The sequence below is a fragment of the Molossus molossus genome, unplaced genomic scaffold, assembly GCF_014108415.1.
Source record: "Molossus molossus isolate mMolMol1 unplaced genomic scaffold, mMolMol1.p scaffold_m16_p_17, whole genome shotgun sequence".
NCBI classification, from domain to species: domain Eukaryota; kingdom Metazoa; phylum Chordata; class Mammalia; order Chiroptera; family Molossidae; genus Molossus; species Molossus molossus.
The window spans coordinates 14,089,031-14,116,383 of NW_023425352.1; the positions used below are offsets into that span (position 1 = coordinate 14,089,031).

General features: G+C 40.8%; 1 protein-coding gene across 13 annotated transcripts in view; it reads right to left on the reverse strand.

Moving 5' to 3' along the window:
- The window catches only part of VTI1A (vesicle transport through interaction with t-SNAREs 1A), a 331,254-nt gene that overhangs the window by 119,603 nt on the left and 184,298 nt on the right, over window positions 1–27,353 (reverse strand). For 10 of the 13 annotated variants that reach the window (XM_036265630.1, XM_036265627.1, XM_036265634.1 and 7 more), the window contains 2 exons: window positions 14,028–14,098; window positions 13,286–13,347 (listed from right to left, as the gene is read on the reverse strand). In XM_036265630.1, the coding sequence (XP_036121523.1) occupies window positions 13,286–13,347; window positions 14,028–14,098 (133 nt within the window). Of the gene's footprint in view, window positions 1–9,368; window positions 9,477–10,256; window positions 10,420–10,764; window positions 10,986–13,285; window positions 13,348–14,027; window positions 14,099–27,353 lie in introns of those variants that run through there. The other 3 variants (XM_036265625.1, XM_036265632.1, XM_036265629.1) reach the window with 3 other exon arrangements.

A 27,353-nucleotide genomic window follows, 5' to 3' on the forward strand; every position in this document is an offset into this window, starting at 1 on the left:
ATTATGAAACCAGGGATGTTCAAGAGGAAATAAGAGCCCGTGAACAGAAACACATCATTGGGCTACATGAAAACTGTGAAGAAACTCGGGCCTTTAATAAGATTGGGTCTGCGTGAAGCACATAGTAGATGCTCAATAATGAATAATAATGGTGAGGAAAAAAGTGGCCCCTGGAGATTTTCAGACCACATGACTTTGCCAAGCTTTTGTCTCCCGGTGACGGATGGGAAGGAGAAGGCAGTTGTGCACAACAGCAAGTGTGCTGGGAGGTGACCCACACTCTCTTGTTAAAATGGGGACATCAGAACATGAAAGGTGTGAGTCACAGAGCTGAGAATAAAGAGCTGATCTGAATTATCTGGCCTGCCTGCCTTGAAGGACGCTGCCTCCTTTGTCTCTGTTGAAGCCATTTCCTTAGCCTGGGTTCCCTTCGAACTCTGCCTGGGCAAATCTCACCATCCTTCCAGGGCCGTCCATGAAACGCACGCCAATTTCTCCAGGCTGGCAACACATGCACACTCCGGGAACTGGGCTGAGATTTCTGATCACCACCCGTCGAGTTAGCCCTTCTTCTGCAATCCTTACCTCTCTGACAAGGATGTGAATTTTTTGAAGACAAGTCATCCTCCACCCCTGTGTACCCAGCAACGGTCCTTGCACAGATCTGCGGAGTCAATTACCATTTTTCTGATAAACGCTTCCCAGGATAACAGCATTAATAGGGGAAACCGGTTCCTTTAAGTAAGCTGCTGTCATTGCTGTTTTTATCCCAGATCACCCCGTTTCCTGTTGAAAATGGTACCTGGTTGGTGGCCCCTGATGCTGCACCTATCGAAGTGCCACTGAACTGGGAGGAAAAAATAGATGATGGAAATTTACACGAAACTTTCATCACAAATTGGCAGAACCCGGAAAGATTTCTGCTACTACAAAAATATGAACTGGCCCTGGCCGGTTTGGCTCAGCGGTTAGAGCGTCGGCCTGTGATCCAGAGAGACCCGGGTTCAGTTCCCACTAGGGGCGCGTACCACGGTTGCAGTTTGTCCCCGGCCCTGGTTGGTCGTGCAGGTGGCAGCCACTCGATGTGTCCCTTTCACGTTGATGTTTCTCTCTCTCTCTTCCTCTCTCTCCCTCCCACTATCTGAACAAAAAGTGGAAAAATGTCCTCGGGTGAGGATAAAATATATATATATATATTACGTGGGCTGACACATGTAAGCAGTAGTCCGCCTCTCACAAAGCCCACTACCTGACAGAAAAATGCGGCTGGCTCTCTGGAAGGTGATGCTGCGACCTAGGAGGCATTGGGACTGCGGCATTCATTCCTTCTTCCCCACAGTCCTCATCTTCTTTCTTTTCTGCAGCTGCTAAGGAACTCGAGTTCCCAGGAAAACAATAAATCCATATTGAGTAGTGCTAGGCAAGGTATGGAGGAATGCCATGATCCCGGGAAGTGGGGTCTTCATAAGAACAGTGTGTCTGTGTATGTGAGTGTGTGGGGGGTGTAAAGAGGTGAAGGAGACGCCAGTTGTACACCCAAGGGTTGACATTTTTCATGCCAGAGACAAGCAGTGGGGGAGGGGAGAGGTCCCATTCCATTCCCATAAGGATAGTCTGGAGACAAAGGGCTACCTTTAGACAAAGTTGAGCATATAAAGCTGCCATCCATTTGCAAATCCAGAAAGAGGTTTTAAAAAGCAACCGAATCATATAAAAACTCCAAACAGCCCTGGTCGGGGTGGGTACAGAAGGCAACTGATGAATGTTTCTCTCTCTCTCCCTCTCCCTTCCTCTCACTCTAGAATCAATTAAAAAACAAACAAACTGAAAACAACAAGAGGATGATGGATAAAGAAAATCCTACAGAACAAGGGTAAGGAAATGATATCCTAGAGTCAGAATACAACTCTGAAAATTAAGTGCTAAAGAAACCAAAAAATGTTTTTAAATTGTTTGGCATCCTCAATAAAAATACTAAGAGGGGGCCCTGGCCGGTTTGGCTTAGCGGTTAGAGCATCGACCTGCAGTCCAGAGAGACCCGGGTTTGGTTCCCACTAAGGGCGCGTACCTTGGTTGCAGTTTGTCCCCGGCCCTGGTTGGTCGTGTGGGAGGCAGCCACTCGATGTGTCCCTTTCACGTCGATGTTTCTCTCTCTCTCTTCCTCCCACTCTATCTGAACAAAAACTGGAAAAATGTCCTTGAGTGAGGATAAAAAAAAATACTAAGGGGGTAGAGCCTTTATAAAGCAAGGGACAGAAGAAATGTAAAGTAAGAACTTGAGAAGCCCTGGCTGGTTTGGTCCAGCAGGTAAAGTGTCGACCTGTGGACCAGAGGGTCTCAGGTTCAATTCCCAGTCAAGGGCACCTGGGTTGCAGGTTTGATACCCAGCCCCGGTCGGGATTGCGTAGGAGGCAAACAATCGATGTGTCTCTCTCACACCAATGTTTCTCTCTCCCTCCCTCCTCCCTTCCATTCTATCTAAAAAAATCAATGGAAAAATATCCTCAGGTGAGGATTAACAACCAAACAAAGAACCTGTGAGATTGCAAAAAGATAAGACAGAAAAGGGAAGTGATAGTGATGGGTAAGATAAAGATAAGATTTCAGTGAAACTAGTAATGTTAACAGCAGCATTAATATTCATATAATTAGCAATAAAAAGTTGAAATGATGCTGCAAAAAGTAGAATCAATGATGTTGAAGATACTTAAAATGAGAAGAAAAACAAGAGCAAAAATGACCAAAAATGACAGATACGGAAGATAGAAAATAGAGGTCTAATGTGAGAAGCACAGATGTTTCTGAAACCAGAAAACTGGAAGGGAAGCAAGGACCTGAGACACCATAAAAGAAAAGGCTCCTCAGGGCCCAGGGAAGACCCGGGTTTGAGGATGTCAAGTTCTTGTGATTCATGCACAGTGAGGGAGAGACTCATCTGTAGATTCAAACTGGGTAGATGGCTTGATTTTAAGATTTATAAACTCAAAACAAACACAACCTACAAACACGGCACCACAGAGACTACCCTCCACTGATCTAAAACACTAAATGTCAGGAGACAAGGGCTCCCCACCCACAGATTCCGAGAAGGGCAGGATCTACAACTAGCACACGCACACCAATGTAGTAGATGCATATGTACACATTCGTGAATACAGACACATCCATGCCACATGCATGCGATTGGTGGCAATGCCTAGATATGTGAGGATCAGAATACAGATGCTCCTTGCCTTATTACGGGGTCAGTCCCAATAAATCCATCGTAAATTGAAAATATTGTAGGTCGAAAATGCACTGAACGCACCTAACCTACCGAGCATCACAGCTTAGCCTAGCCTACCTTAAACACACTCAGAACCCTGCCGCTAGCCTACAGTTGGGCACTTATCTTAAAGCAGGAGGCACACACAGATGGACACTCTGCAGCCACGGCGGGATGTGAAGACGCAATATCCAAAAACATGCTGGCAACACGGTGCCTGCAGTGAGAGGTCGTTGGTCCCGGTGATCGCTGCCTGATTCCAAGCTGCAGTGCACGGCCCAGCCTCCGGGGGGCACATCAGAGGCATATGGCTAGCCCAGGGAACGTTCGAAGTACTGTTTCTGCTGGGCGAATCTAGCTTTTTCTGTACTACTGTGAGGTTGAAACGTTGTTAAGGCAAACCACTGTAAACCGGGGACCGTCTGTATATCCAAATCATATACTTTTCCTTGAAAAAGTTATTTGAAGATATATTCCAGCTGATTACAAGATTAGAACGTTAAACACTCAAGAATGGGGAAATCATACATAAGATGAGCATTTATTTTCTTCAAAGATGCTGCACTAAGAAACTAATACCATCTATGAATGAAGACACATAGCATCAAAATATAACAATAGGTTAGAAAAAACTTGTTTAACATAAAGGAAATATTACTATGAGAAAATATTATACCACCACTATAAGTAAGAATTACAAAGAGTTTCTAACGGCATGGGAAAATGCTTTCAAGTTAACCTTAACACAAATAGCAGAATATAAAAGTATACATGTTGATTGAGCTCAATTATATAAATAAAACCCACAGAAAAAGACTGGAATGAAATAGGTCAAAACTTGAACCAGTTCCCAATGGAGCCACCCGGCCAGGGATCCCTTTTACTGTGATTATAGACAACGTTCTCCCTATTTTTTGATAAAGTTTTTTTTCTCTACAAAATAAAAGATTTTCAAAAACTTTTATTAGATTTTCTAAATCAGAAAAAAATACAATTATGAAGACTATGTGTAAATTTAGAAATAGATTTAAGATAATATCTATCTATCCATCCCGAGGATATTTTTTCCACTGATTTTTAGAGAGAGTGGAAGGGAGGGGGGAGGGGACAGAGAGAGAGAGAAACATCAGTGTTGAGAGACACAGGCATAGGTTGCCTCCCGCACGCATCCCAGCTGGGCCGGGGATGGAAGCTGCAACCCGGGTATGTGCCCTTGACCAGGAATCAATCTGCGACCTTTGGTGTGAGGGCCAGCTCTCTAACCAGTGAACCACGGCAGCCAGGGCATGATGCAATATTATTAAGTAAGAAAAGCAATATAACATTATACGTGGATTGTGACTGAGAGACTGAAAGGGAATCCTTGTATCAAGGAATTAGCTTGTTTCAAGGTAAAGGGATTAAAAACCACTTTTTTCTTCTAAAAATTTCCTTTAATATGAATGTAGTTTGTGTTTTATGGGGAATATGTGATTTAAAAAAAAATGCTAGTCGTATCCTCAATATGGTGACGTTACACCAAAAGGAACCTTTCTGATGTCAGCAACAGAAAGCCACAGTTACCCAATGACTACTCAGGTTCAGACTCAGGTTCCCACCACGTACTATTATTACAATTCAGACTAAGGCCTTTTCTGTTGTACACTCTATCCCCAGCACTTAGCCTGGTGTTCAGAAACTTGTAAGCGCTAGTGAACTAAATAAGTGGTGAATGAACCAATGAGTAAAAGAAGAAAAGACTATTCCATTTATAGGTACATCCTTTGGTAGGAAGATTCTTTGCCTTCATTCTGCCTTCATAGCATCTCCAACATTTAAAACGGCAAGGATACTTTGCTTCAAGAATTCTCATCATCCTTTCTAGATTACGTGCTCCATGGAAATCCAGTTGGAGCCAAAACCTGGTGCCATATTTTTATTTCTCTTTTCCATTTCAAAAGAAAAGGCTGTAGTTAATTCTAATTTTCCTGCGGGCAGAGCGAAGGGAAACTTTTCATGTGTGTGAAAGAGTGGCACCCCCCAGCCACCTGAGGACAGTTCCTCCCAGGAACACCTGTTTGCTCCAATTGAAGCCTCTCCAAATTGAGTCCTGGGGATCAGGAGCGTGCTTCAAATGTCCCACCGTTCTACAATATTTATTCCCCACCTGTCTGGTGGCCGTCATAGCTTGGGGATGCTCCAACCGGGGAAAGCTGTTTCTTGGCCCTGACATGGCAGAGCTAACAGCAGCTAATGTTCACCCAGAATCTGGCCTGAATTCAGTTGCCCCAGTTAAAAGAAAAAAAAAAAAAAGCCTTTTTTTTTCCTTTCCACAGTCTACCAGGCTTAGCACAAGTTCTTAAGGAGGGGGAGGTAAATAATTTTTCATCTCCATGCCAATATGTTGCAAAACCAAGTTGTATCTTTCCCTCTTTGTCTCTTAAATCTGAGCTTTTCTGGGTATTCAACTCCTAGTCATATACTGAAGATGAGGATGGGTACATTCATTTCTCCAACAAGAGAACTATTAAAATCCAGAAGGTAAAATGTAATAGAAAAACTATCTTAAACACATAATTTAACATGTAATTCAAGGAAGAAAAAAGATGCCCACATCAAACTCCAATTATGATAGTGAAATAATGTTTCATTTAAAACATTCTAACCATGAGAAAACTGTACTTTTGAAAAGCTTACATAAAGCCTTATACAATAAGAGACCTTTTATCTACTCCAGATCCATGAGCTTGAAAATACTTTATCTAGGCAATTTCAAGGCACATCAAAACCCCAGTGAATAAATAAAATGTTCTTTTTTTTTTTCTTTGTACAGAAGCTTTAAAAATTATTCATATAAATGGCTTGGCCTTGAACAAACAGATTAAAAGACCTTAAAGGCTATGGTTTCAGATCATGTATACATAATAGAAAATAAATGTTTTTCTTTATTGCCTGGGCAAGTTTTCTACTAATAAATTCTATAAGCCCATTTGATGAGAAAGGTTTAATTGGAATATGTGAAAATATTCAGTGTTTTAAACTGATACACTTATTGATTAAGATGCCACAATACAATAATTCATGTACTGTGTCAATACCCTCTGCATCTACTCGTGAATCATAAGTATAGCAGTATAGTCAACGTGCAGTATAATTTCAAAGGCCACTAAGTTCTATAAACATGTAATTTTAGTTAAGAACATCAAAAGTCTCACTGTTTTCTAAAATAGGGGTAAGACGTGTGAAAAGATTTTTCATAATTATTTACAGTTAGAACTATTTAGGTGACTTCAAGCCTTTCTTTTTTCTTTAAAGAAAATCTTAAACTCCATTGCAATGAAAAACCGTTTTCAATAGGCCTTCCGATCATATTTACTTTATGAGCAGGTGCAGTTACAAGTTGTTTGTTAACTTCCTATGTACCTTCAACACAGCTGTATACAAATAGATCTTTTTAACAGCATTCAAGTTCTGCTACTGGGAGTTATAACCTGAAGCTGCCATAGAAAGGGAAACAGAGTCCCCACCTGTGGGTTAAGAATTCGACAGTAATTTTTAGGCCTGGGTACCTACTGTCTCCCCTATGGCCTTGCCTGACCACAGGCCCCAGGGACTTCTTCTTCGTGTCATCACCTGTTGCATTTATCTCTCATTTACCACCTAGCACAAGCCGCTGTGTACTGTTATTTCTTAAAAATTAAGCTACCTGGGAGTAGAGTTCAGAGTCTGCTGAACCCGGTGCCTAACGTATTCCCTTTACGCCATGAACGTGGACTGTTTGCTGTGAAGATTATTGCTGCTGCTGTTGCTGCTAAGAGACTGCTTAAGAACATGGTTTCTATGGCTAAAATCAGGGCATCGGTCCCAGTTTTGCCCTATCCTGGTGGAATGAACTTGGACAAGACTCAACTTCTGTAGGTCTCAGTGGACTGTAACATAAGGATAATAAGGGCAGTACCGATTCATAGAGTCCTTAGGGAATCTTGTGTGTGGATGTGCCTTATAGACCAGAAGTCCCCACCGCTGTGATTGTCTCTAAGGTCTTATTTTGGATAAATGATCTGATTCCCCAAAGAAGGTATCCCTGCAAAGTTTCTTGTTAAACTTTGTGGAAAACTCAAAATAAGTATTTCCGGTAGGCCAATACATTTTAAATAAGCCAGGATATTAAAGTAATTGAGTGGTATTTAGCTAAGACATTGTACACAGTTTTGTAACAATAGCTCATTTCTCAACATTTTTGGAGTTGGTCATGGACTCTTAAAATATTATGAAAAATTCCCAGAAAGATGCATATATACACATACAGAAACATTTTCCGAGAACTGCAGTGGTTCAGAGAGGCTGCGAGGCCCTGCCCAGGACCAGGACCACCGCCCTACGCCTTGAGCCAGAGAGTGTGTGTGGTTTCATGGAAACACTTGGAACCTGATTCAGACGCCTTTAACTAGCTTGGGAATTGAAAAGTTAATAGTTTCTTTTTTTTCTTCATCACAAAATCATGAAGGCATCAGAAGATAAAAAACTAGAGTGTTTTTTCCCAGATAAACTATAATTGTACAATAAACTGGGGTGCTATTCTTTCAGAATTCCAAGCCTTCTCAACTCTAAAAATTTGCCATTCTTGCCCTGGTCAGTATGGCTCAGCTGGTTGGGCATTGACCCATGCACCAAAAGGTTGCTGGTTCGATTCCCAGTCAGGGCACATGCCCAGGTTTTGGGTTCCATCCCTGGCAGGGGCATGCAGGAGGCAGCTGATCAATGTGTCTCTCTCACTGATGTCTGTCTGTCTTTCTCTTTCTCTCTCTGCTTCCCTCCCTCTCTCTCTAAAAACAAAACAAAATAAAACTTTAAAAAATTAACCATTCTGTTATTTTCTTCACTGATATTCCTACTTAGCTTCAAGGTTCTTCATATAACTTTGCAAAAGAACTCACTATTTTTTATAATAGAAGATTAAAGTTAAAAAATGATTATGCCTCCTGTCATTCAGCTTCTGTCAGGTCAAAAATGTTAGCAACAATTTAAAATAAGAAATGAAAACAACCTCAATTAATACTAGCAACAAGGTGGCAAACTTTAGAACTTAACAAATACTTAAATTACACATTTGGATACTGGATATACTGCTTTACAAAGAGTGGGGCATTTTTCCACAGAAAAGCAAAGAATTCTTTCTTAATACCTAGACGACAAATTCTCAAGATGTACACAGTTGTTTCTTATTATGGCTTCCCTGGAAAACATTTCTGGGAAAGCACAATTCCCAGCCACCTACTTTGTTTACAACAGACAAGACTGCCTGTGTGGTATAAATAGGAGTCTGTCTTTAAATGCTGCTGAAAAATAAAATGCAACCATGAAAAGAAGCCATTTCCTGCCCCCAAGGTGGCTTAAAAAAAAAAAAAAAAAAAAAGCTTAGCTACTTTTGGAACAGCACCAAAGCATAAATAATAATTATCAATCGCCGCACAATAAGACTAATTAAAAAGAAAAAAAAAACAAACAAGCTACATATTCCAGTGATACCCTCGGAACTGTCGGAGGGTACTGGAAAGTTTTCTCACCCTGCAGGACTGTGAGACCTCTTTCTGGCCCCACGTGGGTGACGGGTATCTATGAGTCGCTCTTGTTTGGGCACATAAACCTGGCCTTGTCCCCCTAACTGCACTTTCAAAAGCAGATTCACAGTTGTTTGACTTTTGATCTGGGTAGCAGCTCACCCCACCACCTGCACTGTGCCTGAGCCATCACTGGCTTGCTTTGTCCCATCTGGTAACACAGCGAGCCTTTTAAAATGGATGTGTGAATACACTACTTTACAATGTGAGCGTTCAAACAAAAAAATATGGTGGCGGTGGTGGCGGCGGCGGCAGCAGCAGAAGGGGGCGGTTTGCTGGGGGGGGGGCCCGACACTCGCTTCATGAAGTTCAGATATTGTTCGCTGCATTTAATGAAACAGATGGCCAAAGGCCTCCCTCAACGTACAATGGAGCGGACAGTGGTGTAATGGTGTGGGGGCCTGGGATTGTAAGACGTTGTTTGGTGATGGTGTGTGTTTATAAATAGCCATTTACAAGGGCAGGGGCGGGGGCTCCTTTACTTGTTCATAGGAAGGCCGAGGACTCCTTGCTTCTAGTTAACAACTCGGCGCTGTGTTCAAAGACAGCATCGATGGTGAAGGTAAAGGGCACCCATCCTATTCTACATTGCATTAGAGAATGGCATGTATCTGGACAGAAAAAAAGAAAAAATCATAAAAGAAAGGTAATTCAAGAATTAGGTCAAATTGTGGCTCACAACCGAGGAAAATATGACGCTTTTCTACTGTGATTAATTAATGGACAAAAGTATTCTGTTATTGTGTAGGCACTTTCTTTATCTTTGAATGGACACGTTTGCATTGTAGCCAAAGTGCAACAGAGAAAAACCTGCAGGGTTTCAATAAATGACACCCGTGTGAACCTAGACAGCTACTGTGACACTACGCTTAGCTATCCCTCCAACAGTTATTCATTGACCAGGCCGAGCCAAGGTGACACGGCCTGTGCTCACTGCCAGGAGGCTGCTGACCACTACAATTCACACCTGAGGACCTGAGCGACCTGGTGAGCCAGAAACTCCTGGTGCCCTTAGGGAGGGGACGTGTCAGGGGAGCTGTCACCACCTCCAGAAACCATTCTGTCAATGGCCTGACTCAGGGGCATGAGAGGCTATGCTTGACCACAACTAAAGTTATTTTCAGTTCAGAAAACACTGCGGATCCTCTGCTTGTGTTTCCTGCTGTGTGGTGGGGTTGGATGCGTCAACCTGTCTAAATTTCTGCACAGGACTTGGCGGAAGGTCCACACTGCGGGGAAACGAGAATGACCCCTGGTTTCATTTCTCTCACTCGACTAGCCTCCCCTGCGCATTTCAGCTGGTTGCACAACAGTGTGGGGAACTATATAAAGTCCTTCTGGACATGTGGGAGGGGATAAAAGAGATCTAGGAGAAAATTCACAATATTCACAATGTGAAGCGGAAGGCGTTGGTGTCCTGAGAGAAGCACAAACGACTGTGAGGAGGGATCAGAGCAAAGAGAGCTCTCCCGGCTGGGACCCTGCTGAGGACTTGATGGAGAGAGAGGTGCTTCACCTGAGAGCCAGGCACAGACAGATGCTCGCCTGGAATATCTGGAAGATAACATCGGTGGGTCCGCTTCAGTTAACCAGATAGATATATGTACAGACGTTAGCACTGATGGAACATTGGTTTTACCTGTCTAACAGCAGACTAATCAACATAAGTAAAATGACCCAACTAAGGGAGCCATTTCTGTTCATTTTACAAATTTAAAAACGATCTAAGTTTGTTTTTATTTTTATTTTTGGTACGTGCCCTTGGCGGGAACTGAACCCAGGACTCTCTGGTCCGCAGGCCGACGCTCCAACCGCTGAGCCAAACCGGCCAGGGCAAAAACGATCTAAGTTTCAACAATAAAAATAATCAGCGATCCTTCTTTTACATAAAACAATTCCTTGGTTCGGTATATTCCAGACTCTTTACCTGCTCCCAGTCACAGAATTGTCATGTGGGAGTCGGGAAGCATAGGATGTGTGCCGGGACCACCCACGCTGCACATTTCTTCCCACCTCCGTGCAGGTGACAGGCGAGCGCCGTTCAATAGCACAGCTTCTCGTGAATCAGAAGCGCCGGCGGAGGCCGCCGTGCCGACAGTGAGGGTAGGAGAACGTGACTCCTGGAATAGGACTCAGCAGAGCAGGACGTGGATGGTGCCATGAGAAGGGGAGGACAGAACAGAGGAAGCCAAATCAGAGGACCTGAACGACCGACTTTGGCATGTGAACCTGGGTTCCACTTCTCTGGAGACCGATTTCCCGGGCAATAGTAAGAAATAACGAAGAAGGTAAAATATTTTTGCCTTTCCCCAATTCCAAAAGAAACCGTATGTCATGTGGGATAGTGCTCAGAAACGAACACTAACTCACGACCTGCGTGTGGTCCCAAAGACTCGTAGGTTCCAGCACTGATTCAAGGTACCCGAGGGTCTTGGCTGACACCAAGACCCCAGCTGGGCCTGGTCAAGAACACAGTCGCCAGTATGCACGGGTGGGTTTAAGAGTTCTCGCGGCTCAGACACAGCGAGGTGATGTCCATCTGGGGATTTTTATTCCTTTTCATTCTCTAGACGGGTCCCACAAGGAGGGGAGTCAGTGATTGACTGAGTTTGCCTACAAAGGGAACCCCAAGTAGACTTCAGCAGAGTAATTTTCTTCTGTGGGCTTTTGAAACGACCGCGTCAGTGTGACTTCCCCATAGAAAGCCCCGTCAAAGGTCGCAGGAGTTGTTTGTGCTTCACCCTCTCTAAATGACTTGCAAATTTATTCAAATGCAATATGAGAAGATGCTTGATTTGTTGAAATAACTGTCTGCTGTGCCCTGCGTGGAAGGGTGAGGTCCATCAAGCAGAAACACGGACAGAAATACCCTGGTTTGGAGACTCATAAATCCTTATTTGAGCCTGCCAACCTGAAAGCCACCAGCGGCCTGCATAAACTGTTTCTCCTAAATGCTACATCTGATTAAGCCATACCATTAAGTGACAGCTGAACTTTAACATTAATATGATATTATTTAAATAACCGCATGATTTTTTTTTTCACACTAAAAATGATGAATGATTTCTGGACAGCTCAATTGACATGAAGCAGGAGGCCTCTTTAATGAGATTTGACGAAATGGAGACATATGCAGAACGTTCGTTACAGCTCGCGTGGAGGGGGCCTCCCAGGGAAGCCATGGGGGGGTTCTTTTCTTTCTTATTGTCTGTAGGCACTGAAGCATTCCTATCCACCGCCACTCCTCTGTGGATTTTAGGTTTTTCTCAGTCACTTATATATTACGCTTAACCTGAGCACTGGGGGTTATGGTTCTGAATGGGGATGGCGCGTGCAGGGAATGAAGGGGTGCGTGCGGTGAGGTCAACATTGGTTGAAAGTGTCCCAGAGCTTTAGCCTTGCTACTGATTAGCCTGATAGAGAAATCACATCGGCCTTGAGAGGCAGCAACTATACCTTTGATTGGTTCTCATGAGATCAATCTCTAACACAACAAACACACTTTTAGCAAGTAATCATATATGGACACAGGAGCAGAGACGACTTGACTTCTGTTTGAACAGTTGTCTATTGCATCAATGAGAAAAACGATTCTCTTTATCATTCCAGTTGAGCTATTCTGGATTCTCAACATCCCTCATTCACATTTCCAGCCACAGCTCCAAACGGAAGGTTATGCTATATACTACTTGTATTTGGTGGATTCCGAACGTGAAATAATTACATGCTGAATATACCTAAGAAAAAAATGCCTTCACTTTTCAGTCAAATGAAAACCTTTCCCACTCCCCTCTGAGAAATGCAGGGTATAGAAAACTACCTACACTCATTCATTCATTTTTAAGCTCTCCCGAATAGTCTCCATCAAAGGTTAATTACACATATAAATCATTAACATTTGTTTGCTCACACATGTGAATTCAGATCATTCAGACATTCTTGAAGTTTTAAAAACCATCTTGAAGTATACATAAAATCGAGATGTTTCTCCAAAAAGCATCTCTTAAAAAAGAAATGAAAACAAAGGCAACAGAGCACAAAGCTAATACCAGGGGTGGTGTGAACACCGCTGACTGCATTCCCTCGCTGAGAAAGAGACGACTGAAATAGAAAATAAAATCACTCCGCTCCTGCCATGGGGCCTTCCTCAGGCTATGAAAAAATACTTCATGTCTAACCCTAATTTTTTCCCATAGCTTGAGGTAACCCCCTAGCAAAGCCTTCTCTCTAATCTAAGGCACTCATTGTGTGTCCGTGTCCAAACCAGAGTTAGTGTCCGTGCTCTGGCATTTCAAGGCTCTTAACAAAGGGTACTGAGAGCTGAAGCCTGTGTGCTTGACAAATGCCCAGTTGCAATGAGATGAAAAAGACAGTTAAAAACAGGGAGAGAGAGGAAGACGGGTCCCTACCTTGCTCTTACCTTCGCAACATCCCCGTCAGAACCCTGGAGCTTTTCCCCAAGTTAGCGTCGGTTTCCCGAAGCTAGGAGAAGACGCGCAGCATTAGGACAAGACAAAACAAAACTCTGGGCAATTAGATTATTTTCAAAGTGCATTGGCAGACAATAATTTCCTCTTGTGATAGAAAATCCAATTCATAAAAAAAATGCACTAAAGTACATTTTTGACACCTGTACAATCTCTGGAATTCTTAGATTTAGAAAATTACATGTGATAGATAATCCCGGGTGCTTTAAACTGGATACTTGAACTGGATATAAAAGCGTATGTCTCAAAGGCTGACAAAGTTTGATTAATATATGGGTAATTCATTATTTTTCCAGTTTGTGAATGTGCAAAGCTCTAGTAATATAAAAGGAGGCAAAATGAATTGAGGGAGGATGAGATTATTGTTTTTAGATTTTACTCCAAAAGACCTGACATACTCCTACATCTCCCTCAATGGCCTTGTCAGCAACAGAGCTGAATAAAATATTGACGCAGGGGGCACTGCAGGATGGGGACGTAAAGAGTCAGCTTATTCTTTCTCCACCCCATACTCTTCTGTTTCCTCTCCCCAGGCCCTACACCCCTCCGTCACCCCAGCCATTTTTAGGTATACTAACATCAACGCATTGCGAGTCTACACATGTGCCAAAGACCCTTGAATGTATGTCTTACCATTTACTGAATTTGTGAAAAGACTATATCACTTCTACTTACTCTCTCACGTGCTCTCTGAATCTTTTCTCTGTCATGACTGAGGTTTTCCAACACCTCCTGGCCAATTTGCTCTATGAAAAAGAAAACTTGAGTAAGGAAAGATGATTCTGGGTGTGAGTGGAAATTACTTTCAGCATTAGTACCAAAATGACCATGGGTGCAGAATTAATGTTAAATATATGCACGTTATATATCAGACACACATTTCAATTCATGTATTTGAAAAAAATTTTAAAAGCATTTGATGATTTTACCTATTTATCTTAGGTAAGATGAGACGCGATTTCAAATTCAACCTACAGAATATGACCACCACGGCAGTGATGATTTAGAGGTGATCTGACCTGCCCAAGGCCACCTCAGCATAGTATTTGCTGAGATGGCGAGTCCAGGTCCGATGGTTTCTCTACTATCATTGTTACATTTAGCCTTTGGTTTTTACAGGTTGTAAATAATGTTAATGGTTCTACTCTACCCTTCCTACTTCATTATTGCACTGTTTTGCATACGTAAGTGAAACTCCATTTAGAACCATGTTGATTTTAACGTATTCACCCCACATCAATAGTCCTCACACTCTCAATTCCTACAGCTAATTGAAGTTCAGTGTGGGTTCAGCTACTCTGGATGGTCGAGTCAGGGTGAGGTGCACTGGTTAGTCAGTAGTTGGGGAGAGCTCAAGCTGGAGACGATCTTCCAAACATTTACACTGCAGCAGGCAGGCAGGAACATTCAGGAAACAGCCACACTGCTGGGGGCCAATGGGGCTTTCCCCTGCCGTGCTCATCCCGTTTGGTTGGCAGTGGCCGGCGCTTCTCTGACTGTAGCATCTGTTACAAGACCTGACACACATTCAGCTGCCTTGAATAAATTCTTTTCACATTCATTCTCCAGCACCTGGGAGGTGCCTTATTCTATCACAGAAGAATGATCATCTACCTCTTTTCTTATCTTGGCAACTTGTCTGACTACCTTATTCTACATGTATTTTCTTGTTCTCTTGTATTTTCTCTTTGGTCATAACCTATGACAACAATCATCTCTGGCTAAGAAACTTACAGAAACATTCAAAAAGCATCTATTATAAGAACAGCAAATAACTTGGTAAAGTCATTAAGAAATCACCATGGTAGTTATTTGATTCATGTGTGCATACTGAGAAACATTTTATTCATATGGATTTAGTTTTTTAAGGTTAAGTATAACTTTTATTTGGCGATATTTCCCATGTAATTTAACATATCAAATAGGTTTAGTTAGTTTAATATCTCCTTTTTCCCAAGGAGAAAGAACAAATCTTTTCAAAGTAAACAAGAGAACAAATCTTTTGAGATTATCCAGGAACTCTCTAAGAAATCCCAAAGTTAGTTTGTGGTCAAAAGATTATTTAGAATTTGATTTGGGGAAACGTCAAAAATGTTAAAAGGTCTGAACTCTTGATTAAATAGATCATAGGTCACTATGAAACAATATCTAGTTATCCATCTAACCAAGTGACAATAGATTTTAAAGGCAAATAATAGAAAGTAACATAGTCCAGGAAAAAAAAAAAAAAACTAAAACCATAGCTTTTAAATACTGAGAAGAGTCACTATTTCTAAATAATCAAAGACCTGATAAAGCTAAGAAGAAGAACAGGAAATTCTGTCTGATGTCTTTCTAGAGGACATCCTACAACTGTAGGGCCGTGGGGAGGCCGTATTGAGAGCTGAGGCTGTGACCTCACTCTGCTCGAGCCTGCCCCCAGCACTGACCCAGGCTGTGCTGCCTCACACACGTCACCTAACTCGGTTGCGCCTCGTTTCACCACCTCCAAAATGGGGACAAAACAGCTCTGTGTCAGGGGTTGTTGGAAGGGTTAAGCAAGATATTCCAGTGAAAATACATAGCACAGTGACTGGTCTATAACAATAATTATTTATTGGATGATAATTGATATTTAAAGAAAAACACACCAATGAACTATTATGACACTGACCCCCTCCTACCATAACCCACCTGAACTGCAATTTTATTCATTGATTAAAACATATGTCCCATCTTTCTCACAGAATTGTTACTACAGCCAAATGAAATAACCTAAGTGAAAATGCTTTGAAAACTATAGGGTACCACAGAGATGCATGAAATCAGTGCACTCAGTGAATAATCATTGAATCCAGAACTCGGTGTCAGAGGTCGATGTTGGGAACATGGCCGGTCAAGACCAAGCCCTCGTACTGAAGGAACCGTCATGCGAATGGTAAAGATTTCGCAGTTAAAGGGCAAAGGTTACATTAGAGTTTGTATTTCATGGCACATCAGAGAAAGGAATGTACTGTATATCCCTTTCATGATAGAAAATCCAATTAATAACAGGCTTAAGTACAATAAGATACGTACATTTTTGATATCTATAAAACTCTGAAAAGTCTTTCCAGTATAGTACTTCCCCACTGTAGTACCTCCTCTCAGATTGATGTTAGCTTTTTATTATTACCTCCAAACAACATATCCTTAAGGTAAAATTGGGTATGTGGTTTCCAGGGGAGGCGTCATAAATGTTGGAAGATGACACCAATAGTTGAGAAAGAGAAAACACAAGGGTTGAATGTTTTCTTTTTTTGCATATTAGCTATAATATTGAATTTTGTCATTCTATTAGGCACTGCCATTATACTGAATTCCTTTAATCAATATAACATAGCAATTTTAATTCATTTTTAACTTAAAATACCTAATATCGATGAACACCATCAGTACTGAAATTATTTCAGCAAAATACTGTTTACATATTTTCTCTCAAGATTGATGGTATTGTAACATGTAGTAATTTTAAATGACTAGGAAGGAGATTATTACTCCTACTTTATTATTATTATTATTATTACCATTGTGTCTGTCACCAGCCTAATGTTCCCAATAAGTATTTGTGGAAGAAATAAAGCAACGAGAAAATAAAATAAAGGAAAAACGTAATACATGAGAGGCTTCTGATCCATTCCTGCTCTCAAAGCGTATCAAGCGCGGCACCGGAGAAGTCCATGTTGAAAGGCAGGTAATAGATCCACAATTCTATCAGGTTCACAGGGGAAAAACTCTAGTCTGAATGGATCTATAGTCTGCCACTGAAGGAATCAATGGAACAAGAGGTAAAGAGCTCAGGCCTTTTCGGGAGTCATAAATCCCTCCCTCAATCTCTTTGCCTCCTGGGACACATCTCAGCATGCTCACTATTAACCCTGTCTGGCAAAAGAAGAGATATTGGCGAGGGTGTACATGTCCTGGTGATAACACACAAATATACATTTGGTGGAAACAATTTTTTCATTTCTTACTTGCTACCCTCAATTTTAATACCCTAACACAGAAAATTCCAGGTCAAATGTGTTAGAAATGCTTACTCTTACAGAAAGAAAATGAAGATTCCAAGCAAAGACAGTTATGTAAGATTTTCCCCCCATTATGTGTTTCCCTACCCCTATCAAACCAAACCAAAACCACCACCTAGAGAGGATGATTTTTAAAATAGATTGTCCCTGGTTACAATAGTACGAGACATTTAGGGATTATTTCATTTAAAAATTAATAACATTGCTAGGTTTACTTTTCTTGAATAAATTAACTTTAGATGCAAGCACTCACCAACAACAGTAATGAAGGACACAAGGTCACAGGCCTGCACCAGAGCAGATGCGATTCACTGAGTCTAGAGTTTTCCATTTCACACTGTCAAAGCCTTCAGAGTGGGATAGCCATACTCCCTTTATTGAAATAATTTGAGAAATTATAAATTTTATAAATACTTCACTTCATCACTTTGCAAGGATCTCCTTCAGAGTAAGAAACAATGGGAAGCATACGAGACAATCCAAACCTAGGCTGTATGCTGAAATTCTACGTGTCAGAAGGAGCACGCTGAATGAATTCCTGGGAAGAAACGTTCCTTCCTGCACTTCTCCTGTCCTTTCCACGGGGTCCTGGGAATCGTCCTGGGAGCACTGCATTCCAATGTCGAAAGCCAGCTTTGTTTTCACAATTACCCAGAATGAATCATATCCTTGATCCATGGTCCTTTTTACTGGGTCACAAACTACAAAGTGGGATCTGGCCAACATTTTCTCTCTTTTACAATATATTGGGGGGAGAGGAGAGTATACAATAGGCATTCAAGACTTTCCTGCCCCTAAAGGAACGAAGCAGGAAGCAGGGAGTCACAGATGGAGCAGGACACTTCCTGCAGGGCCGGCCCGGCATTGCGAAAGATGAGACTTCGCTCTCGGAGGGTGCACCACTGACAAGCATCGCTGCTTTCCATTCACAGGATAACAGTGCTGCTCGAACCACCCTAAGGCTGACCAGAAGGAACTTTAAAAAATGTACTGAACTTGCAATTTGGAGATGAGCAGATTACAGTATTCTCTCTGAGAAGGCGGCATCGACTGACGTGCATGTCATCTTCTAACATAAACATGGCTGAAAAGGAAAAAGCCTCAACTATAATTCACCAGAAACATGTTTCCTGGAATAAACTCAAAATAGTCAAAAAAATAATTTTGGCCATTATGCTATAAGCAGTGCACCAACCAGAAATTAATGATTATTCCTCAGCAGACGCATATTTAACCTTTTTTTTACAAACTTTATCAAGGATGTGGTTTCCAACGAGTTATTTTCAAAAGTAAAAATCAGCCCGTCGAGTCTTCCTTAAAGGACTAGGAAAAGGTAAGGGTGTTTTCAGAAACTCAAAACTTCATTAGTAATTGCAGAACCAGGTCAAAGGCATTGAAATCACCCAGCGATTGTTTGCATTTGGGGACTTACGAAGCGCAGGAGTGCAAAGACGCACTGCAATAGAAGTTTTAGAAGCTTTCTTTGAAGTATGTGTTCTCATATGCATATTGCAGAACCCCAACCAGACAGATGCAAACACAAAGTAGTATTTCCTAACAACCGGGAGCACTGAAGTTTGGACATGGCTTGGGCACTTCTGGCCACTGAATCGAACAAAAGTAAAAACGCACTGCTATGGGAGAGCAAGGGAAGTCGTACCCAGCTTTCCAGGAGGGGGATGCCCGTGGAGTGGTCGGCTCAGCCATTCTTGGCATTTAGCACACATCCTGAACACTGAGTGGGTCGGTTGTCCTCAGTGTAGATTTACTTAGCCATGAAGGTCTTTGGAGCCCCTGACACCTGGAAAGGCGAGGGACGGAACAGGCAGTTCCTTCACCATCTTTCATTATTTGACAATTCAAGACAGGTGAGGACCTTCTGCCTACAGTGAGGATGTAGAAAGATCCCGACGACCATTCATGAAAACAAACCCAGACAAAGTAATTACTGTTGTTGTCTGGGGGAAGTCCAGTGAAGGCCAAGAAGCTCTGAGAGGTTCTAGAGAGAAGCGGTCTCCTCATACGTGAGCAAGGAACTGTGGCAACATTTATGTCGGCGGGGTGCAGGCCTCCCAACTGAGAGGCTTTACAGGGACGAGGAGAAATCAGGCAAATACCATATGGAAATGTAGGCTTACAGGACAGAAGTAAATGAGCTCTAAACGCAAAAACCAATCACTTGGTCTGATAATTCTCCTTTGATCTCCAGGTCCGCTGAAGAAGAGGCTGGTTGGTAAAGAGAAATCACACATTCCCACACATTCTTACAGTGCTTGCATTCTGAGACACTGAGTTAAGTCTAAACGTGAACCAAAAATATGGGAAACTGCAGACCAACCAACTCAAATACAGATGAGATGAACTGAAAAGGAAATATAGACACAGGTTGGGGTACACTAATCTTAGATGTATCCAATTAGAGATTTAGCTCAGCACCAGCTCAACTTAATTTTGGGAAGAATCTGATCAGTCCATTAATCAAATGCAAGATAGAATAATGTACTTAAGGTAGAATGAGTTCAAATATTTCTATTTCAGATTCTACTGTTCTTTTTTACACTCTCTAGAATACAAGTTACAAGACATGAAAAGAGCCCTGGCCGGTTTGGCTCAGCGGTTAGAGCGTCGACCTGTGGTCCGGAGAGGCCAGGGTTTGGTTCCCGCTAAGGGCACGTACCTCGGTTGCAGTTTGTCCCCAGTCCTGGTTGGATCATGTGGGTGGCAGCCATTCGATGTGTCCCTTTAACGTTGATGTTTCTGTCTCTCTCTCTCCCTCACACTCTATCTGAACAAAATATCAAAAAATGTCCTCAGGTGAGAATTTAAAAAAAAAGACATAAAAAGAAGAAGAGGAAAAAAAGAAAAATAATAAAGTAAAAACAAAGTCTAAGTAGATAAATAGATGACTTAGTCATTAGAGTTAGTATATTAAAATTTTAAAACAACTATTATACCCATGTTAAAGAATTTAGAGGAAAAGGTAAACATAATGGATGAAGAGATGGACTTTTTTTAGGAAAAAAATGGAAAGTCTGAAAAGGAATAAAAAAAATTCTAAAACGAAAAAATATGTCATCTGAAATCACTACACTGGATGGACCAAATAAAATATCTTCCAGGATACAAAAAGAATCATTGAATTTGAATACAGGTTAACAGAAAGTATCCAAACTGAAGGAGGAAAAGAAGTTTGGAGAAAAAAAGAACATAGTATCAGTAGCCTGTGGGGTAATAAAAAAGGTCTTATCTACATCCAATTAGATCCCCAGAAAGAGACTCTCAGAGAGAAACAACAGGGTGGAAGAAATAGTATTTGAAGAAATAACTTTTCAAATTTTGTTTTAAGAAAGTCAAACCACAAATCAAAAAAGTTCAACAAGCTATGACCAAGATAAACACAAAGAAGACCACACCTAATTACATCATAGTTAAATTTCTAAAAACTAGAATAAACTAAAAAATTTTAAAGCGGCAGAGGAAAAGAAGACAAACAACACGTAGAAGAGCAGTCAGTGATAAAAAAAAGAGGGCTGGCTTTTCAGCAATGCAAAAGGACAACAGAGCAACATGCCAAAATGCTGAAGAAAAAAAAGTCATCCTAGTATTCTAGTCATCCTAGTATTCTATATCTAGCAAAAACATCCTTTAAAAATAAAGACAACTTTAGATAATTAAATACTCAGAGACTTATCCAGCAGAACTGAGCCACAAATAATGTTAAAGAAATTTCTTCAGGCTGAAGAGAAATACTACTAGATGGAAATTTGGACTGTAAAATTTAGATCCAAATAATATATATCTATATCTATATCTATATCTATATCTATATCTATATCTATATCTATCTATCTATCTATATATATAGAGAGAGAATTAAATATATGAAAACCAATACACAAAGGATGAAGAGTGGGTAAATAGAAGTATATTTCTGACTGGTGTTTAAGTAATATGTGTAGTAGTATAATATTTATCAAGGTAGACTGTGATAAGTTAGGATAAAAATTGTAATACCTGAGCTTCTCTGTCCAGTATGGTACCTACTAGCCACATGGGACTTTTTAAATTAAATAAAATTAAGTAAAATGTAAAATTCAGTTGCTCCATAGCACCAGACACATTTCAAGTAGTCAGTAACTACATGTGACTAATGGTTACTGTTTTGGAAATTGCATCTTTAGAAGGATCTCCAATTCCCCTTGTCTTCAAGACCCACTTAAAAGAAACCCAGAAGTATTCATTTGGAGATTAATTTAGGTAAAACATGTCCTTTCTCTGGGCCTCAGTTTCCTTAAATGTAAAATGACAGTCTTAGATTAGAGCATCTTTAGTGCCCCTTCTGTCTCTGGAATATTAGGGCTCACGACTCCATAAAATCTTAATGCCTCTTTTTCTCTATAGAGCAATTAAGCAAACAAGAGCACAAAGAGCCAAATGAGGCCCATCGATGTATTCCCATTCCATTCCCTGACCCCCGCAAACAATTCAAACCAACAAACAATTCAAACTTAAATGCTTTAAAGCGGGTTCTATACGCTCCAGTTTGCCCAAATCTACAACATTGGACTGACTGCTTCATCCAACAGCCTGCGTGGTCGCTGAGAACATTTGCATTTACTATGTAGTATAAAATATTTACAAGCACTTTGATGAATACATTATTCCAGGAAATTATACATTCATATAAACTGAAATTATACATTCAGGTAAACTTATGCATTCTTAGTAGAAATGTAGCAAAAGACTACCCAGGGTCCAGATTTCTTTCTTTCTTTTTCTTTTTTTTTAATAAAGCAATTATGATTTAACACTACCTCCTTAGCAGGTGAGTACGCATTCTATTTTGCTTTAAGGTGATCAAATCTATCATTAAGCAATTAAAAAAATCATCAGTGCCACTTTCATCAAAGTCATAGTAGCAGAACCTCCCCTTAGTTACCCGGTTTGCTGCAGATAATTAATAAACACTATTCCCAGAGCCCTCAGACATCAGTCAATGAAGCTGTGCTATCAATAATGATGCCCTGGAATGAGCAGGTACTATGTAAATTGAGGTTGTTCAACAAAAGGAACTATGTTAATTACAGCTCCATTCAAAAATGAGAATGAATCAGTTCTATTCTATGCAACAAGACCAGAGCCCCAGGAAAGACATCCCCTTTTCACATTTCAATAAAGAATGTAAAAGTCAGGAGATGAAGTAGCAGACAACCTGAATGGGCAAAGCTGTCAAAACACATCCCAAAGGCTCACTTGTGGAATTTACCAAACATGTATTTACTTAACAGACAAGGGAGACATGAACAGCTTTGTCCCCGGGTTGAATGAATCTCTCATTCTAAAAAAAACCCAAAAACAAAAAGTGCCGTAAACTATTGACAAGTGCCTAGAAAGTAATTAGAAAACCTTTTTAGAAAGCATTATGGGCAGAACTGTGAACTGTACACATTTCTGTCATTGAACGTATAACATTCTAATTATCTCCTTATTCAGAAGTCACAACTGGTTGGACTACAGAACTTATGAGGCTAGCACACATGTTTTGTTCCTACGAAACATGGTTTTAAGCTTTTCTGAACTGGTTGGCAACAATTTCTTTTAAACAGGAGATTTCATATAAAAAAGTGGACTTGTAGCTTCTTTGACAATTTGGAACATAAGCCTACACTGAGTCCCCACTTCCACCTGGTAAACAGGCTGGGATTGTGTTCCAACTGCCCTCTTTAGAAGAGCCAGGTACTATGGAGCTTCCCATTTCGCCACCTGACCAGTTCCTCATTCATGTTCCTACTTTGCTACTGTAGAATCTGAATTTGTGACTCTTAGATTGTAAACTACTTTAAAGATGAGGCTGTTTCTTATTCCTCTTAAGATATGCAGCATTTTAAGAGGCAATACCTGATGTGTGCAGGTACTCAGGGAATTTTTATTCATGAGAACCACTGAGCTTGAAAACGTGGTTGTCTCCTATACATTTATAATAGAAGTACAGATTTTTAGAAGAAGTGAGCCTTAAGAGTCAATGCACAGACGAGCAAATGAGAGTGCAGGAATTCGGGGGTGGAGATCATCCAGGGCACATTGCTAATTACCCACAGAGCTGCGGCCGTGACCTAAGTCACCAGACTCTTAAGTCAGTGATCTTTGCAGCAAAAATAAATACATTTAAGAGTGTCCTGTCCAAAATGCATTACAATGTGGGTGACAAGGCATTCTACTTTAGTACACATTTAAAATGTCAGTGCCCAAGAAAGGCCTTGGCGATAATTTGGGCAGGAGTTGGACAGGAGACAGACAGTTTCCACATTTCTCGAACATCATTTCCATATACAAATGACAGCACTCAACCGAAGAATATGCTGTGATTTCACGATCTTGACTGAACAAACTAGACGGGAAAGATGGCCTAAAGGACGGAATCACTTCTCTCCTTTTGATTCAAGTATGTGGCAATAGATACATGTCAACATATAAACACATGAGTTCGAAACACACATAGCTTGTGATCTTCAGGTTTAAATACTAAAAATTATTGAAATCACATCAAGTGAAACTATGAACTGGCTTCCTTCACTTAGCTTAATGTTTTCAAGGTTCATTCATGTTGTAGCAGGGATCATACTTTTTTGATGGCTGAATAATATTCCGTTATATGGATAAACCACATTTTGCTTATCCATTCATCTATTGCTGGATATTTTGGTTGTTTCTACCTTTTGGCTATGAGCAGTACTGTTATGAACCTCTGTACAAATATTTGTTTGAATACCTATTTTCAATTCTTTTGGGTATACGCCTAGGAGCAAAATTATTAGATGATATAGTAATTCTGTGTTTAACTCTTTGAGAAACCACAAGACTGTTTTCCACAGGGGCTATACCATCTTACATTCCCATCAGTAATGCAGAGGTTTCTACAATTTCTCCTCGCCTACAGTTTTATATCCCCCCGCCCCCCTTTTTAAAAAAGTATAGCCATCCTAGTAGGTGTGGAGTAGTATCTTATTGTAGTTTTGACTTGCATTTTCCTAATGACTAATGATGTTGAACATCTTTTCATGTGCTTATTGGCCATTTGTGTATCTTCTTTGGAAAAATGTCTATTCAAGTTCCTTGTCCATTTTTAAATTGGCTTGTCTTTTTGTTGTGGAGTTGTAAGGGTTCTTTACACACTCTAACTACTAGGCCTTTATCAGGTATGTGATGTGTAAATGTACCTCTCCTTCTGCAGGTTGTCTTTTCACTCTCTTGATAGTGTCTTCTGATGTATAGAAGTTTTAAACTTTAATGAAGTCCAATTTATCTATTTTTTTCTTTTGTTACTTGTGTTGTTGGTGTCATATCTGAGAGTGCATTGTCAAATCAGGCCATGAAGATTTACCTTATGATTTCTTCTAAGAGTTTCATAGTTTTAGTTCTAGTTCTTACACTCGGGCCTTTGATCCATTGTGATTTAATTTTTGTTTATGGTGTCACGGAGGAGGCCACAGAGCTATTAATGATTCACACAAAATATTTAGAATTCACCTGGAAGGAGTTACTGTCATCTTACACATCTTATATGTTTTGTAAAACTCTAATTTATATCTTAACTCAAAGCCTGAACCAATGTTTTCATTGATTTATAAATTAAAATGTTGTGTTTTATACAGTTATTATTTTTATTTTGACCTTTCTGAGCACAATGGAAGCAGACACCTAGGTTAAAACAGGAGGAAGGAACACAGTATAGGCATACTTTGTTTTCTTGTGCTTTGCACACACTGTGCTTTTTTTTTTTTTTAAGAAATTGTAAGTCTGTAAATCCTATGTTGAGCATGTCTATTGGTGCCATTTTTCTAGCTAGCTCAGATGATGGTTAGTATTTTTTAGCAATAAAGCATTTTTTTAAGTAAGGTATGTACATTGTTTTTTAGACATAATGCTCTTGCACACTTTACAGACTACGGTATAGTGTAAACATAACTTTTATGTGCACTGGGAAACCAAAAATTTGTGTGACTTGGTTTATTGCAACATTTGCTTTATTGCGGTGGTCTGGAACTGAATCTTGGAATATCTCCGAGTTATGCCAGTGTTGAATAAATGGAAAAAAGAAACGTATTGAGTCCGAGGAAACACAGGACAATGGATACAGGCAGAGAACAGGACTTGACCATCAATGCTGTTGAATTCGAGCATTAAGAAACACAAAGTGGCCCTGGCCGGTTTGACTCGGCGGTTAGAGAGCGTCGGCCTGTGGTCCAGAGAGACCAGGGTTCGGTTCCTGCTAAGGGCACATACCTTGGTTGCAGTTTGTCCCCGGCCCTGGTTGGGCCCTGCAGGAGGCAGCAATTCGATGTGTCCCTTTCACATCAATGTTTCTCTCTTCCTCCCTCTCTTTCCCACTCTATCTGAACAAAAAATGGAAAAATGTACTCAGGTGAGAATAAAAAAAAAAGAAACACAAAGTGTTGACCTAAAGGATGATCAACATTAAAAAAATATCGGGCCCTGGCCGGTTTGGGTCAGTGGTTAGAGCATCAGCCTGCGGTCCAGAGAGACCCGGGTTTGGTTCCCGCTAAGGGCATGTACCTCGGTTGCAGTTTGTCCCTGGCCCTGGTTGGGTCGTGTGGGTGGCAACCACTCGATGTGTCTCTTTCACATCGATGTTTCTCTCTCTCTCTTCCTCCCACTCTATCTGAACAAAAAATGGAAAAATGTCCTCGGGTGAGGATTAAAAAAAATAATAATAAATAAAAAAATACTGAGTAGGAAATCATGCTGGAAATGTAGAGAGGAAAATTGAGAAAGTGAAGGAAAATTGAGAAGGCTCATAAAAGGTGGCTTAGAAATGAAAGAAATTAACATTTAGAAATAAAAATTCAGAGAGACACCCAGCCTGTGTGGCTTAGTTGGTTGCATACCGTCCCAGGCACCAGCAGGTCGCTGGTTTGATTTCCGTCAAGGGCACATGTCCCCAGTTAGGGGCGGGCAGGAGGCAACCAATGATGTTTCTCTCTCTCCCTCTCCCTTCCTCTCTCTGAAATAAATAAAAACATATTTTAAAAAAAATTCAGACAAAATAAGTCCGTTTATTTAATTTTCCAACAAAATGTCCTTTCTGCTATCCACATATCCCATCCTGAGAGCAAAGTCAACAAATATCTGCCATTCATGCTGCCCTTCTTTAATTCCAACACCTGGCAGATATTAATCAATTACACTGCCCGGAACACGCTTGCTCGCACACCCCCGCACGCAGTGCTGCAGGCCGCGGCTCCGACTGATCAGAGTGGCACAGGGGAGAAGCCGGCTTGCTGTCCCGAGCTGCAGCGCTGGGGTCTTTTTTCACTTGACATCAGAGAAGACCCTCCCTTCAGCTTTCAGCGCGTGCTCTCCTTCTTGAATTCTCTGCATTGATTTCCTTCGAAAGCTGGAGCGAGATGACTGAAATCTGAGGGGGCAGGCAGTGCCACCGGTTCTCATCTGGGGGTGTGCTCCTCTGCTTCGGGACCAGACACATTTCTAGAACTTTTAATAAATATAATTGTGTCAACCTCATTCTAGCTGAAGTTAGAATCTTTGGAAGTGGGGTTCAGACATATGTTTTCTTAAAAATGTCCAGAAGTTACGTTAAACTCTTTGTTAAGGACTGCTGGCTGACTCCTTAACATTCTATGCTACGTATCTGAAACTGATAGAGATGTTAACTCTGGGTTTGTGGTACTCGAAAGATTTACTTAAGAAATTATAAACAAGGACTATTTCTGTACTGTTTTAGTCAAGCTGATTTCAAGGACAGGGCTCATCACATTTCTTAGTTTGTCTTATTTAAAGACTACTACCACACGTCTTCCCCTGCCTGATTAAAAAAAATGTTTTTTGACAGTACAGGAAATAATTCATTCTGTAATATTGAATGATGTAAGCTATGTAATCCAACATATTGTCTTCTTTGGCCTGAATCCTAGGA